Source organism: Globicephala melas, chromosome 11 (genome assembly GCF_963455315.2).
Source record: "Globicephala melas chromosome 11, mGloMel1.2, whole genome shotgun sequence".
In the NCBI taxonomy this organism is placed as follows: domain Eukaryota; kingdom Metazoa; phylum Chordata; class Mammalia; order Artiodactyla; family Delphinidae; genus Globicephala; species Globicephala melas.
In genome coordinates, this window is record NC_083324.2 from 61871336 (window position 1) to 61888781 (window position 17446).

The 17446-nt window shown below is 36.9% G+C and overlaps 1 protein-coding gene across 18 annotated transcripts in view; it reads right to left on the bottom strand.

Moving 5' to 3' along the window:
* The window catches only part of MLIP (muscular LMNA interacting protein), a 286505-nt gene that overhangs the window by 11199 nt on the left and 257860 nt on the right, over positions 1-17446 (bottom strand). For 16 of the 18 annotated variants that reach the window (XM_060308350.1, XM_060308346.1, XM_060308336.1 and 13 more), the window contains one exon: positions 1813-1866. The exons of the other annotated variants lie outside the window; for them this stretch is intronic. In XM_060308350.1, the coding sequence (XP_060164333.1) occupies positions 1813-1866 (54 nt within the window). The remainder of the gene's footprint in view (positions 1-1812; positions 1867-17446) is intronic. 18 annotated transcript variants of the gene reach the window in all.

Below are 17446 nucleotides of genomic sequence, written 5' to 3' on the forward strand. Positions count from 1 at the left end.
AATGTACAAAATTTATTCAAACTTTCTCCTTTTTTTGGAACTACATATTTGTCCAATTGTTTTACTATTACACAATTTGCCACCATCACAGTGAAAGAGCTGGCACATTTGACAGAGTTAATCTCCTTAATATATAAAGGGAGTTTACAACTCAATAATAAAAATATTACTAGACCAGTAGATAAATGCTTAACATGATGCAAAAGCAAAATAGACAAGAATAACAGAAAAAGACAGAACTTTTAAATGCAAATAAAAATGAAAGATAATTTCCTCTTTTAAACTGCAAATATTTTAAAGCGTGATTTTAAAGGGGAAAAAGATTTAAATAGTATAGATAGAGATTTAGATAAAGATAGCTGGATAGAGGAAAGTAGATTGTTTAAGAGCATAGGCCCCAGGCAGTCATATCTGGATCCCATTCCTGACTGTACAGACACTTGTCAGCTATTTGACTTTAGGCAATAAATGGATTTCTCTTGGCCCCAGTTTCCTCATCTGTAAAATGGGAACAATAATACTTAACTTACAATGTTTTGTGAAGATTAAGTAAAATAATGCATCTAAAGTGTATAACATGGTAACATATAATAAACTCTCAATAAATTGGCAATTATAATAATTCTCAGTGCTGACAGATATATAGTACACAGTAATAGGTATTATAACAAGTTTCTGGGAAGGTGAATTACTACAGTTGTTCAGCAATGCAGCTTGGCTACATGTATCAACAGTTTCCCATATGTCCATACTCATTACACCAATAATCCTGATTTTTAAAAAAAATCAGAGATATGTTCAAGGATACAAATTCACCCCTATTTATAACATGCCTTTATATTTTAATGACTAAAGTATAGCAGAGAGACACATTGGTCCTGTATGATACATTTCAAAATTTACAGAAATAGGGATGTCACTTTATGAAATACGCCCTAAATTGTGGAAAATATGCTTGGCAAAATATTCAGATTTCATTTAGAACCTTATTTGGAATTGTATTATTCTTATTGCTCTTTTGTATTATTACTATTTTTTTCTAAACTTAGAGGCTACAAAACTGAGCAGGCCTCATTTGTGAAGGTATCTGGAATGAATGAATAAGCTCACTTTTTACCATCTTAAAGATAAGTCCTTTAAAAAGCATTCTTTTTTCCATATTTACCACTTTGTCTGAAGGGATATAGAAAAAGAAAACATTGTTCAGTTATTCTTGCTCTTAACACAAAATTTAAATTTTTTTACAAAACTTTTTCGTGTCTCTTTGGCATAACATTTATAAAAATAAAAAGGTTTTTTGCATTTATTTTTGTCTGTTAGCTCAAAATGTGAAAGTGGTTAAACATTGCATGAAATTCAGAGGTATGTTTGAGATGGCACACGCTGGTCTGTATGCTACCCGCCATATGCAAAATTCACTTGGGGGATGGGAAACTGAGCTACCACGAGGTCCTGAGACCTCTGACTCAGAAGACACATATAAGTATTATTGGATATCCATTGACCCTCTAGAAAAAGAAGACAACAGTGGTTTCACATATGAATCCAAAGAGAAAATCACGAAGACAGAGGGGATAGAAGTTAGTTTGTGACCAAGGTGCTACACACATGGGGACCTCTAGTACAACTTCCACATTGAGAAGCAGCAAGAATTTACTCATGTGACTATCAGAGTAGACCAGTTCATTCTTTCTTTTTTTTTTAAAGAAAACTGATTTTATTAATATTTTTAAAAAATAAGATTGGCTTATTTCTACAACCTAATATCACATGGAAACATATAACCAGATCTCAATTGTATCTTCCATTTACCTCTTCAGAATCAAGAGTTTCGTGTTCCGGAATAGCCATCATTGGATGACTCAACTTCACAGAAAAGACGCCCAGGAAGTGAACAGGGATAGAAGTAAGGAGAGATAAATGTTTAAATTTCATTTAAGTTGACAGTTAAATGATGATGTAAGTATATTATTGCTGATCATATTCTACCAATGTAAACATTAAGATTTGATTGTTATTAAAAACAAAGGAAGATATTCTTAACATAGAAAAAAATTTTAGCAGATGGTGAATCCTTGGAGCCTAAGACCACATCTTATTTATCTCTGTGTCCCACATAAACTCTAACAGTGTTTGGCACACAGCATAGACAGTTATTAAATGTTTATTGAATGAATGAATTGTTAAAACACACTGGCAGTTATCAGAGAGAGGAAACAAAGTTAAATTTATGTTGCCACTGTCACAATAGCTCTCAAATCGAAAAGCTCCAAAGCAAAAGAGACAAATCACACTTAGACCTGCAATGCAGATGCATCTGTAGTGAACACTTAAGTGAAATGTAAAACATTGTGCATTATTGTAAACATTAAGAATCTCAAAACACAAGGACTTCATAAACATTGTAATCTTACCAGATGACACTATCATCATGCAGTTTACGACACAGTGACACTTTAACAGAGGGAGGTTCTTTTGTTTATATAGGAATTTTTATTATTGCATGGGTCTTCTGAGCACTATACATACACTTAAACCTATTCAGACAGAAGAAAAGTCATAGATATGCAAGCAAAAGAGACAGAATGAGGGACACAGACAAGGAGAAAACAATCATATATAATAAATCTGCTTACCCCCTTTATTTTTTAACTGTCTCTCCTCACTCCAACATTAGAGTAACCATAATACCTGATTTTACTGGAGCATCCCCAGTTTCTACAACTATCCTGGGCAAATCCGGGCTGTGGAAATAATTGGTTCCCTTTTACTCTCAACCTGGTCCTTATTTGATCAATAAATCATCGGATCAGTGATCCGCCCCTGATGCTCCAGGGCGATTCCGGGGATTTTAGCGATACACTCTTGGCCCTAGGAGGACATAACCAGAGGCTGCTGGGGAGGCCAAGGAGGTCCCATCTCACTTTCCCTCTGTTCTAGCTGATTTTCAAGAAAGGAGCCTGCTTTTATTTAAAGCTAGAGCTTCGTTAAATTCCAACCATCAAACTCTGTCCCAACTATGAAATTCTTGGAGTGTCATAACATCAGGGATCCCAGCTTCCTGAGACCATTACCTTAAATAGAAACATGATCTGTCCCTAAGCCAGCTAGAGATTCAAATAGTTTTCCAAAAATCAGCTGAAAGCACCTACTTTCTCCTGTTCATCAGGGTCCCCTGAGATTGTAAACCTGGCTTAGGATCAGATGCTATGTACCCCTTCAAATTTCAGACCAAGACAATTGGTCCTAGAGACAGCAAAATCTTTAGCATACCTAGGCTAAATGGTATGATAATTCTATGAATCATTGAAGTTTGTACCATGGCAAATCCCCATTCTCCTAGTCTCCTAAGATAGAGTAGAATAAACATCCTAAAATTTGAAAATGTTGTTGCCCCAATAAAATATTCAACTGAGATTGGAAAAGCAATTGAGTAATTATGTGATATCTATTTTACATTCTATCCCATCTTTCCAATATAGGTATTCATTCATTTAAATCCATTTTATTCTAATCTTCAGTTTCAAAAACTATGTATTAACTATGCTAACCAACAAAAGAGAACAGCAAATGACTGATCCTAATTAATTGTTAATCCCCAAATCATTTATATTTGGCTTTGGAATGCTTTTCTCTATTTATGATCTTGGGTCCCAATAGGTTTGCTTTCTTATTATCCTCAAGGTGACCAAAAACATTACATAAAATGTGATACTGTTAATGGAGTTAGTCATAGTAATTTATTGTGTACTCACATGATAAATTCGTTATATGTATTTGTTTATTTAGTGTTGACAGCAACCTAGTGAGGTGACAGCTAATTTTACCCTGATTCACAGATGAGGAAACAAAAGCACCAAGAGGCAGGATAACTTCTTCAAGGTCCAGAGCTAGTGGCAGAGTCATGATTGGAATCCAGAGTGACAATCTCTGGAGACCGTTCTTTCAAAGCAATAAGAAGTGGTAACATGTCACTGGGAAGAAGCTCAGGAGACAGGAGCGGGGAGACAGAGGGAGGGAGTGGTGTGTGTGCCATTTTGCAAAAGGGAAAGCCATGTGTAAGAGTGTCAGAGTCAGAAGCAGTTTGGAGTGGTTGGTGTAGCTGGTGTCTTCATTCAGGAGACAGACAATGAAGTTCGTATGTCAGATGAGGAGTCTGGGATTCATTCTCTAGGCAGTGAGAAACCACTGAATCTCCAAGCAAGAAGGGGACACATGTGATCAGATTTTCATGTCAAATAATGTCACCCTGGCTGATGTGCAGAATATAGATGGGGGAGGGGGGTTGGAAACTATGTAAGTAATCAGAGAGACAGAGAATAAAGAAGAAAGTCTAAATGAAAGAGTTGCCTTAGAGAACAGAATAAATTCAAGATTTCCTGGGTGACTCTAGACCCCCCTACTCTCTAGTGTGAGTGAAGGAGCATCAGGCAGACACATTGATATTTTGTTGATTAGGGAAGAAAAACTACAAAATGTTCCAGAGGAATACTGTTGAAGTTGGTATGTGTGCAGAATGCAGAGGTTTTGTAAAACATGAGGTCTGGAGATGTCGTATGGGGAGAACAAATATGGCAGGAACATCCTCTCACAGTCAGAATGAGAATGATGACATTAAAACATTGAAATAAATTCCATATAGGTGGATGGCTTGTTATCCAGAGTCAGTGGATACAGGAAGACAGAGAGAGTCCTCCAAGCCTGTTTACTTGGTGGTGAGTGTTCTAGAGGACAAATTACTGTTTTGTCTCAAAAAAAAAAAAAAAAACCTGAAAAGTTACAAATTTTATCATCAGACCATTATTCAACATAGATGGATCGATGAAATGGAAAGCTTGAGTGAAATGAGACAAAACATCCTTTCATCCTGGATGGAAACTCCAGTCCCAGATATTGTATAACATCATCAGACCTTTGCTCACTCACCACTGTGGGCTAATCAACAAGCCGTATTTGAATGAAATCTTCGGTTGAGTTTTATTACATTCTTTATCACAGCTGCCACCACACAAATATAAAGCCTTGTGGAGTGTTTGTTATCCGTGTGGGGCTTTCTCATAAATGTCACTGCATCTCCAGAGCTAACTTCTCTGACAAAGACAGATAAAATTACCTCCAACCAACTGGAGAGAACCCTACAACTAGAAAAGAAGAAAATATGCCGAATGTGGTGAAATCAATTAAGTCTTAATCTACCCGAGGAATGGCATTCAGAGCTGTAACTTTGTGAAACAGCTCTCCCGCCTGTGCAAAGATGAAGTAGATTTTCTTGCCTTCCAAAAATGATGAAGTGTTACAAGAAACGTTCCCATTTTTAAATCACTGAGGGTGCTACACCTGCTATTCAGAATTCACTCCTCGGGATTGCTTTTTAGCCGAACCACATCCTCTTGTAAACCTCCTTTGCTCCATTTGTCTTCAGGAAGCTGTCCCCCCTACTCTGTCTCCCACTGAGATTTGTGAACCACTCAAGCTAGAGTGTAACCTTCTTAAGAACATCTCTCAGAAATAGACGTGACAATTATTGCAGTGATACCTACATAAAGCACTGTGTTTCCTGAGTACAGTGTTGTCATCGTGAGACCGTGAGCCACTGCATGTCATGTACATTCGATGCTATTCACTTTTAGGTCGATTGTACCTGGCAAAGGGACCACTCAGCACAGGAGACACAGAATGTGTATTGAATAAATAAATTAATAATGAAAGAGAGAAGGAATGAAATAGAGAAAAGAGAAATCTGCATTAGTGAAGACTTAGAATTGTTTACTGCATTCCCCAAAGTCTCTTCATTGATAAGAAATTTTGCAAACTAGAGACGTTTCAACCAGCGCTATGGCACGTGTGCATTCGGCTTAAGTCTTTCATGATTCTTCTGCTTAAAGTCAGACAGAGGAAGACAAATGTCATATGATATCCCTTATATGTGGAATCTAAAAAGGTGATATAAATGAACTTATATACGAAACAGAAACAGACCCACAGACATGGAAAACAAACTTATGGTTACCAAAGAGGAAAGGGGGGAGGATAAATTGGGAATTTGGGATTAACAGATACACACTACTCTATATAAAACAGATAAACAACAAGGACCTACTGTATAGAACAGGGAACTATATTCAATATCTTTTAATAGCCTGTAATGGAAAAGAATCTGAAAAAGAATATACATATATATATATGTGTGTGTGTGTGTGTGTGTGTGTATAACTAAATCACTTTGCTGCACACCTGAAACTAACACATTGTATATTAATTATACTTTAATTTTAAAAAAAGAAAAAATAATAAATAAAAAGAACTGAATTTAGTTGTCAGTGCTTGAGTCCACAGATTCTACTTGCAGGTTTGTGTCTTTTTCTCTTGAACTGCTCAAGGGTCCTGCAACCCTAGGCCTGCAATCGTCTTGATATGCACATGGCTGTCCCTGTTAGATGAAGCTAATCTCCAGGTCAACACAGTGCCCACCACTCCCAGTGAGGGAGGTCAAGGGTCAGAAGTCACCTATGATCATGCTTATACATAAATGTCTGATTTACTTCACTCACCTAGGGGATCTGCCTGGCCAAACAAAACACTTGAGTTTTTAATCTCTGATTTACAACACATCCCAGCCCATAGGAAGCACCTGGCGAGTCCTGTAAATTTCAGATTCTGACGCAGCTGGTCTGGGGAGGGTCCTGAGCGTCTGCATTTCTAACGGGTCTCAGCTGAGACCAACAATACCATAAGTTGAGGAGCGAGACCACAGCCAAGAGTTTTGTATGAACTGATGGAATTGATGTTTTTCAAATATTTATCTATTCACAGCTGAAATTAGCTGTATTCAAAATGTCCTCGTCAGTTAAGTTACACTGTGCTTGTGTAATTAAATACTTTACCACAGCACTTTTTTATTGAGTACGTGCTCATGTACCAGACACTTTACTGGATGTTAGAGATATGACAGCAAGTGAACAGGCATCCTCCCTGTTCTTGGAGACCACAGTGCAGTGGGAGAGGAAGATATTAACTATATAATCAGGAATATACAGAAACAAACACAATATAATGTGTTCTGAAGGGCAAGTTCAGAGTGCTAGGATGGTTCATCACAGATAAATCAGACTTGGTCTAGAAATAGGAAGGAATCTCTTCCCAAGAGGCTGAAATCTACAGGATAATTCTCGTCATAGAGATAAGAGAGACACAGTTCATGTGGTGTAAGTAGCTGAAAAGAAGTTACTCACCGTTGGGCTGATGGGAAAATAAGGAGAAAATTCAGAATGAATGGACCAAACGAGTGAGAAAATCAGAAACCCAGGCTAGAGAATTACTGTGCAGGGATTTTGCCTGCATCAGCTCCACTTCGGAAGTCAAGGATTAAGCCCTTGAAAATACTCATTAAATGAATCAAGGCTGTTTAATATGAGTCCGTCTCATTGCCCAGAAAGACTGCAAGCTGTTAGAGGACAGGGTCCATAATATGCTAGTTGGTTGATTTTACTGCTCAAGATTCTATGCCTGGTTGCAGCAACATGGATGGACCTAGAGATTATCATACTAAGTAAGCCAGAGAAAGACATATATCATATTATATCACTTATATGTGGAATCTAAAAAAAAATGATACAAATGAATTTATATACAAAACAGAAATGGATCCACAGACATAGAAAACAAACTTACGGTTACCAAAGGGGAAAGGGGTTGGGGGAGGAATAAATTTGGAGTTTGGGATTTACATATCCACCTACTATATATAAAATAGATAAACAACAGGGACCTACTGTATAGCACAGGGGACTATACTCAATGTCTTGTAATAACCTATAAGGGAAAAGAATCTGAAAAAGAATATATATATATACACACACACACACATATATATATATATAACTGAATCACTTTACTGTACACCTGAAACTAACACAACATTGTACTAAATCAATTATACTTTATTTTTTTAAAAAAGTCAGGAGATTAGACTATGTGCATTAAAAAAAAAAAGATTCTATTCCTGGAACAAAACATGGGAAGTGCTCTGAGTTTGTCCTTAATGAGGTCAGTTCACGATATGTGCTATGAGGACACACCTACTTTCATGATGATCAGAAACATGCCACTCCTATCCATATGTCTTAAAGATTTCATCTGCATTAGCCTGGGATATTTTTTTTAAATCATAAAACTTCAGTAGCTTGAATATTTATTTTTAGAATTTAAAGGTACAGCATCTTTTTTGGGTGATGCCCAAAGGTTTACACATTTATCTATGTCACTACCTTCTGATGTAAACTGGGAAAAACCATTTTGTCTCTGGACCTCAGTGTTCTCATCTTTAAATTCTGGGTGCTAACTAGGTGATTGTCAGTTCCTTCTATCCTTGGATGAAGCAAAAATCTCTTCATTGATAAATGATGCTGTCTCCGAAAAAACAGAGTTCTTCCTTTTTGGAATCTCCTGCACTGAGCCACAGCTGAGGCAGAAGTTACACCTACAGGGACGGTAAAAGTGACCTCTCCATGGAAGCTTACCTGGGATCTTTAATATCAGTTCTTAGCTGTGCCACTTGCTCCGTGTGTGAAGTTTTATAAACACTATGAAGTTTCACAGCATTCCTTTGGGTATTCCCTGAGTATTCTCAAATGCTGAGCTGGAATTTGGTACATGTTAATTGTTTTAAAAACCCACAGGCAACTCCCTGTTAAGTTCTGATCATTAATATCATTATATGGGTGTCTAAGGACCAGTTGAGTCTTATACCAGTAAGAAAACAGGAATTTTCTGCTCTGATCTTTGTAATAGGTCTTTTGAGATATGGCTGTAAATTCCGCAATTATACTATTTTTTATTCTTGGCCTTTTCTTTCCACCCTAGGAGGCCCAGACTCGGGACACATTTGAATTCCCTCTTCCTCAAAAGACCACCTTCAAAAGGGCAGCAGGATGGAATTTTTTCTTCTATGTGTTCATCCTGTTTTGAAGGCAAACACCACCTCCCCGTGTTTACTCACATTTTTCATCTAAAGGTGCTTCTTTCTTAATTGAAAAATCTTAATCCCCTGGGGGATTAACCACCTCATTCACTTTCTTCATTGCACAGCTCCCGGGTTGGAATGGAAAGGAAGCAAAATTTACCTTCTAGCAACATTTTAGGACTCAAAATAAATTCCAGAACCTGAAGTTGGAATTGACAAGGAAGCATATTTGCTGTTCTCTTTCTTTCCTCTATCCTTTAAGGGCACAATTAGTTGCTTAGTACTACAGGCAAAACATCCCTTTCAGTTGTTCTCAGAATCTAGTACTAACTCTAGTACAATCATAAACCAAATGTCTCCTTCACAAAAGATAATGTTGGCAGAATTTTTCTCCCTCTATTCTCTCTCTTCTATAGAACAGAAAGGGTATTAGCCATTTTATTCCAATGTGACATACAATCCCTGCCCTGCCTTAGCCCCACCCCAGCTATTCCTAATTTGTAACTAGTTGCAAGAAACTTACCCTAGAACCCAGGAGTATGTCAAGAGATGTCAACTGGTGTATCATAAAAATTTGGAAGTGTTTCTGAAGATGAAGAACAGGCATGACTGTGATGGGGTCAGTCTGTGCCCCCATCACCTCCAGAGACCCCGGACCAGACCCCACTCTGCTCTCTCCTAAAACGACAACCCCAGCAGCATCTTTGAGGGAGAGGACATGTGAATCGTTGGTAGGCAGATGAGCTGAGGACAGTAAGCCTACAGGTCAAGTGGAAGGCTGCCTCCTGCATGGTGCCTGCCAGTCCTGCCTCCCTGGACTTGGACCTTGTTCCTTCATCCCCACATCTCCCTCTGCATTATTCCAAGCCACATTTCAGGAACGATGTAAGCACCTCCTAACACTCTTATCGTGTCAGTTATATGCCTTTGAGCTTTCAGTGCACGCATATTCTCTGCCCCACCACCGGCCCCTGCCCCAACTATATTGTCCTGCCAGGCGCTGCAACTTGGTCTTAGATGGCAGCCATTCCTGAGGGATTCCGACAGCCTTGCTTTCTGGAGCCTTGTTGTAATCTAAGATCTCCCCTCTGGAGACTGTCTTCTTTCACTCCCTGCTACGTTCCTGCTAGAACCACATCCTAACATCAAGGTATCTCTTTATCCAAGTTAAAAATCATGAAATAGGTGGGGTATTTACTGGTTGCTAAAAACCCATGGAAAAACTCTATGTTTAGTTATGTTATGTTAGTAGGTTTCAGCCATTCCAAAGAGTGAGTGATACCTTTTGAAAATCAGGGTAAAAATGCTACCATATTTGTCTAAGATTTTTATCACCTAAAATTAGATACACTGATAAAATATCATATAAATACAGAAGCATAAAATATGTTCTCAGTCATACAGGGCCTGAGAATATTTGTCAAATAAAGACCCACCTTAAAACTTTCTTGGACCAAGGACTCAAATAAGAAGATAAATAAACACAGAAGGAGGGAGCAAAAAATATAGGAAGGTAAGGTAATAAAACACCCTGAGCAAGTGTATAATTGCCATAAAAAAAAGCCACAAAAAGCTATGGGAAAGAAAGAGAGAAATTATAACCATAAAATCCCAGAAATAAAAATCTAGAATTGGACAATATGAACATGATGAAAGATAATGGAAGGGACCAAATGAACTTGTCTTCCTGGGAGAAAACATAGATATTGACAGGGGTGTATAAAAGTGAATATGAGCCCTAAGCTAAGGGCAACCATAACAACAAAGTAGGATGAATAACTTCTATGCTAATAAACCCATATCTCTTGGATGGAAAACTGGAAAGAAGAGATAAGAAATTATAGTAATGGAAAATGTAAATTAATATGGCAGAATTAATGTCATGTAATAAGATAATCTCAGACACGAAGAGAAGTCTCTTGTGATAAAATAAAAAATCAAGATGGGAGAATATACGCTCAATAAGAGACACACACAAACAAGAAGACATATAAAAATTGAAAAAAAAGGAGGAAAAGATGTATCTGTCCAATATGAGCCAAGATAAAACTAGAAGTGCAGCCTTATTATCTTTAAAATGGAATTCAAGAAAAAGTTTTATAAGGGACCAAAAATAATTATATGCTGGTAAAAAAAACTCACTGAACAGGAAGATGTGACCATAAACATGCATTCCTAATAATATAGTCCCAAAGTTTTAAGATGTCCCAATGATTGAGCTGTAATTCTTTGAGGAGTGATCTTACACATCGTTTGAATGTCTTAAGAACTAAGGAAGCATTTCAGTGTCCAATTGGAGCTAAGTGAACACTTTTATACAACCTGAGGAAAGGTCCAATCCCACTGTGATATCCTTCTTGTGCAAAAGAGATTTCTATTTGATTCAAAGGACATATGGAACATATGGCTTATATGTGGACAAATGGGTATCCTTATTTGATGGCTATTAAGTGTCTAGTTGTACTTTGATCAGTCACACATGGGTAAACGTCAACAAATTTAGTAATCGGAAACAATATTATGGTCATATTTTAGTAAAAGAAGTAAAACAGTAGTTACATTAAGCAAAAGGAAGCAACATAGGAAACTTGCCCTTAAGTTTCAAAATAAGAGACTCCTTAACTATGTAAATGCCACATATCACATATGGCTTTTGTTGTATGGAATAAGTAGAAAGGTAAAATAAATGAAAGCAATGAGACCAACAATTAGGTTGAACTATGTGAAACTGATAAAACTGATGTTTTCCTACATCAAGAACTATTGAATAAGGCAATTTCATAGGGATCAACCCCATATAAAAGATAGTTGCTTATCTAACCTTCTTTTAATGCTATTCCTTTTCTTAAATATCTTTTAAGAAATACACATTTAAATATCTTTTAAATATATGTATGTATTTTGTATATATGTATGTGCCGAAGTGAGCACAGAATACATACGTACAAAATACATATATTTTAAAGACTCAGTTTGCAAAGATAAACGCCTCCATCAGGGATTTCATTTATTTCAGAGCCCGCAGCTGCCTCCTTCTACAGACCATCACCCTTAGCTGAGAAGAGCATCCCAACGCTGAATTCCTTGACCTTCTACCCACACCGAGACCCACAGCTGATGATGACTGGTAAGGTGTATCCAAGGGCAGCTCCTTTGCCTCAAGTGTGGGTGACCTTGCAATTTATGCTCCAGAGCCCTCTCCCTGTGAATTAGGCAATGGCTAGCCTGTCTGAGATCACTCTTCCTCTTCTCCTTGCCCTTCCAAATCACAATGTACACCCTCCCTTACAGGACGTTTTTCTGGAGAGCCATGCCCTCAGCAAATCACAAATACCAGAAACCCTGTCTCAGGCTCAGCTTCTAAGGAACCTGGTCTAAGACACCAGGCAGTGGGGATGGGACAGGTGGCAGCTGAGTGCTTTGAAACACCAGGGGCTCATTTTTCCTTAGTGCCTCCATCTGAACAAGGTGCAAACAATGCCTACGAAACACAAGCATGGTCTATCAATTCTAAGGGGCCAGCATGTTATTTTACAAGAGCTTTAAAACGAATCTTTCTCCAAATATACTTTTCCATGCTAAAAATGCCATCCAGCCTGCATCCTACTGCACATCTCTTTCAAATTAGCAAATTCTTAATTTTTAAGGTGATTTTATTAAAAGCATTACAATGAAAACTTTCAGCTAGATGGCAATACGTGGGCTTAGGGACAGATACATAAAAATTGGATTGTTCTTCTTTCCTGGAATAAATATACAAGTCAACTGCTTGTGATTATATTAAGTACATTTTTAAATGATAACTGACAGTGAGATAACCCAAAACATGCCTGGTTTCAAATGCCAGCCTGCCATTAAGGCACCTATTGTGTTGATATGTTCTTTTTGCCCTCTAGTGGAGAACCTAACAAAATATAATTAATACTTAATTTTTCAGAACTGCTTCTATTAAAATACCTGCTCACTGGCATTCTTTTTTTTTTTAATGTTAAAAGTCCAATTAGTTTGCATTTAGCCATTTTAAACAGAATGTTCTTCCTGAACATATTATACAAATTCATCCATTTAGAAAACAATTTGGCATAGGCCAACAGGGCTCAGGTTTTGGTTTCCGGAAAAATCTCAAACATTAAAAACCAATTTTGAGTTTATAGAGGTTCTTCTCCTATTCCACCCACCTCAGATGTTCTCTTCTAAAGCATCTTAATAGTTATCCAATTCTCATTAACTCCAAAAGTTGTCAGAGAAGTTTTAGAATTAGGAGCAAGGCAGGTTATCTCCATGATGATAGAAAATAAATTACCTTGATTTACTCAGAAGGATTTCTAATTATGTAGACAGAACACAAACAGACATTATTAATGAGGAGGATAAAAAGAGGTTTTGCTTCCAAAAGTCAAGATGACTTTTTTCAATAAATGTGGCTACCTCAGTAAATTGTTGTCACAGTTAGATAAAAAATGGCTCTCTTAGCCACTAACCTTTGGAACTGTGGCTGCCAAAGAAGGTGGTTCACAATAAACCCAGGCTCTGGCAATCACTCACACTGGCCCTTGGGTGTGTCACTTGGCATCTTTAGTCTTCAGTTTCCTCATCTGGAAAGTGAAGGAAGTCAGGTGGCCTCGGTGGTTGCTTAGTTCCTGTTCTGATATCTCCGTCCTATCCTGCCATTTAACCAGAAGGCAGCCTGTGATTCCAGAGGGGAGATGTCCAAGAGGGTGGTGATGCAGCTTCAGCGATAGATTTTTTTTTTGGGGAGGGGGGGGCAGTTTCTTAAGAAAAATTAGTCAAGTACCAGCTTTTAAGCCCATTCTGTGGAATCCTGTACACATTATTTACACTTTCTGAGCCTCAGTTTCTTCATATGTAAAATAAAGGGGATAAAACCTACTTTATGATTGTTTTGAAACTGAAATAAAATACTGTCTACAAAGGAAGTGGCCTGTGGTCTACTTTTTGTAAATATCAATTCCTCTTGCGCAAAATCTTGGAGATGCCTCACCTCACTCCCTGCTTTCTTCTCACAAGTTTAGATGAGGCCAGAGAGGAAGAGCGGTCCAGCAGTCTTACTTCTTGCTAACTTTAAACCGTATTTCCCAATCCCAGTGGTTTCCTCAATACTCTGGCTTGCTTTCATTTTCTCAAGCTCATCCTGTTCCTTTTCTTTCCTGCCTGGAAAACTTTAACCATGCTGTTCCCTCTGCCTGGATATCCAGCCCGGCCCCAACTTTTGCTTCCTTCCAAACCTCAGATGAGACATCATTTCCTTACTAAGCCTTTCCTGATTCATCACATGAGATCAGGACCTCTGTTCTATGTGCTCATAACTACTTGTTTTCTGCATAGCAGGTGTCACAACGATCATTTACAATTTTGCTTATTTGTTACATCTGTTTTTCCCAAATAGAGAAGAGGTACCTGGCAAAGGCCCTTGCTTTCCAATGCATGACCGTCACAGACAGAGCTCTTTGCAAATAAGATGTACTCAATAAATCTTTGTGAAATGAATATAGTGTGCTTTGTCAACTGCCAGACTCCAGAGTTCCTAGATTTTGTGTTGAAATTAAAAAGTTGCAAGGTCTATGCTCTTTGTTATTGGTGGGGAATTAGGCTATTTGTTGGACAAGGATTTTGTAAACTTGAACCCAGTCACATAACTTAGTGTTCATTTTCTCCTTCTGAAGCTATGCCCAGTTATAAACTGCTTAGCTCAAAGGGGTGTTGCTTTATTCTTTATATATTTGTAGAAGATTTTTCACATCTTTAGATCTAAATATTTACAGCTTACATTAGAAAAGCAAGTTTTTATTTCGAAGCCCCTTCAGCCTTTGAAGCAGTTGTTGAAAGTTAGAATTACTTTAAATTTTTCCGTTCTCCAGCTGAGTCATAATCTGCTTTAACTTCTGTTGATTGATTTTGTTAAAATATCAAAAGAAACCTCAGAAAAGAAATCTCATTTCAGAGTAGCTACTAAAAAAATTAACTCATGTTGGAAATATGTCTTTAATATTAATATTTTAATTCATTTATTGAATTTCTATAGGTTCATAGGGTCAGTTCTCCAACTAGCTATGCAATGATTGTACCAGTTAAGATAGTCTCAATAATGGTAAGAATATAAACTTCACAAATGGATTAAATTTGAAAATTAAGAAGTAGGAGATAAAAATAGGGGAAAAAAGAATGAGAAAAGTCAATATTAAAGGTGAAATATCCAAAACTTTTAAAGAAAGGATGGTCATGATCTAGGAAGCAGGCTAAAAAGCCAATTTATGGAGAGACCTGTCCCTCTGACCATCCTGGATATAAAAGTTTCTTTCCTTCCTTGGCTTCCTACCTCATTCATAGTCTGTGCACCTACCCCCTAATACTCTGTTATGTGAAAACAAAAGTCAGTAGGACCCAATTCCCTCAAAGATGTGACTGTCTATTACAATCGTTTTTTTTTTCCCCTCCTATTTCTGAAACTGTGTACTTCTCATTCATAACACATTTTCTAGGTAGATTCCTCACTATTCTAATAGATGTCTCACCCTTGGCTTATTATAAGTGGAATGATCCTTTATGTAGAAAAGACAAATAATGGATGGAATTGGGCTGAAAACACCACCATTTTGCTCACTGAACTCTCATTTTTCATCACAGAGAAGTTATATTTCCTTTTTATTCTTAATCTACAATCTCAAAAGCAGCTGCTTGGAAAACAGCCTAATAAAACGGATCAGTAAATATTCTGTTGACATATCATAAGGATAAAATACATTTCAAGTAAAATACTTCATCTTTCTTAGTAAAAACATAATTCTAATATAAAAGATTGTTATATTTTAAAATCTCTTTTTATGAAAAAGACACTTTAATTTCTTAAAAAGTAAATCATAAGAAAGTGCATGTTGGCAGCTGTGGTATTTTTTCAAAGAGAAATGACTTTTAATGATTGAAGTAGTGCACTGGAAAAAAGATATGTACCTCTGATTCAATAAGTCCAAGAATACTGGATGTATATACACTCAACCCAATTGTAAATGCTACAAGCACATAGGTACAATTTTGACTAAGAACTCAACCTTACATTTTACAACTTACTCTAATTAAAAAAAAAAATCCTGTGACCTAAGTATGTATATATACTATTTAACAGTTGTTTTTACTTACTAGGGGTTTTATGAGAAAAAAATCAATTATAATCAAACACTTATAAACATGTCAGTATAAACAGTTTTTCTTTGTAAAGTTATTTTTCATAATGAAGTTCATTTTCTTGCTGAATCATTACAGAATTTAAAAAGCAAAAGAGGAAATTTTTGCTATCATGGAGGAAGCATAGACTTTTCAATGGAGTAAATACTTTAAGATCACTCAGGCCAGTGGAAGTTCTGAGTTTAGAAGTTCCAACTAAGTCCCATTGATTTGCATTTGTCTAAGATCTCCAGGTAATTCTGATGCAGTCAGCCCAGTTTATCTCCAAGAGTAAGAGTTTTGGAACCAAACCCATTATGCTACTATTACTGATGAGAAAAAAGAAACCCACAGAAGGTTAGGTTGTTTGTTTGAGGTGTTTCTTGTTTCTTAAGGTAGGATTGTATTGCTAAAAACTTCCCTCTTAGAACGGCTTTTACTGCATACCATAGGTTTTGGGTTGTCGTGTTTTCATTGTCATTTGTTTCTATGTATTTTTTGATTTCCTCTTTGATTTCTTCAGTGATCCCTTGGTTATTAAGTAGTGCATTGTTTAGTCTCCATGTGTTTGTATTTTTTACAGATTTTTTTCCTGTAATTGATATCTAGTCTCATAGCTTTGTGGTCAGAAAATGATTTCAATTTTCTTAAATTTACCAAGGCTTGATTTGTGACCCAAGATATGATCTATCCTGGAGAATGTTCCATGAGCACTTGAGAATAATGTGTATTCTGTTGTTTTTGGATGGAATGTCCTATAAATATCAATTAAGTCCATCTTGTTTAATGTATCATTTAAAGTTTGTGTTTCCCTATTTATTTTCATTTGGGATGACCTGTCCATTGGTGGGAATGTAAATTGATACAGCCACTATGGAAAACAGTATGGAGGTTCTTTAAAAAACTAAAAATAGAACTACCATACAACCCAGAAATCCCACGACTGAGCATATACCCTGAGAAAGCCATAATTCAAAAAGAGTCATGTACCACAATGTTCATTGCAGCTCTATTTACAATAGCCAGGACATGGAAGCAACCTAAGTGTCCATTGACAGATGAATGGATAAAGAAGATGTGGCACATATATACAATGGAATATTACTCAGCCATAAAAAGAAACAAAATTGAGTTATTTGTAGTGAGGTGGATGGACCTAGAGTCTGTCATACAGAGTGAAGTAAGTTAGAAAGAGGAAAACGAATACCATATGCTAACACATATATATGGAATCCAAAAAAAAAAAAAAAAAGTCATGAAGAACCTAGGGGCAAGACAGGAATAAAGATGCAGACCTACTAGAAA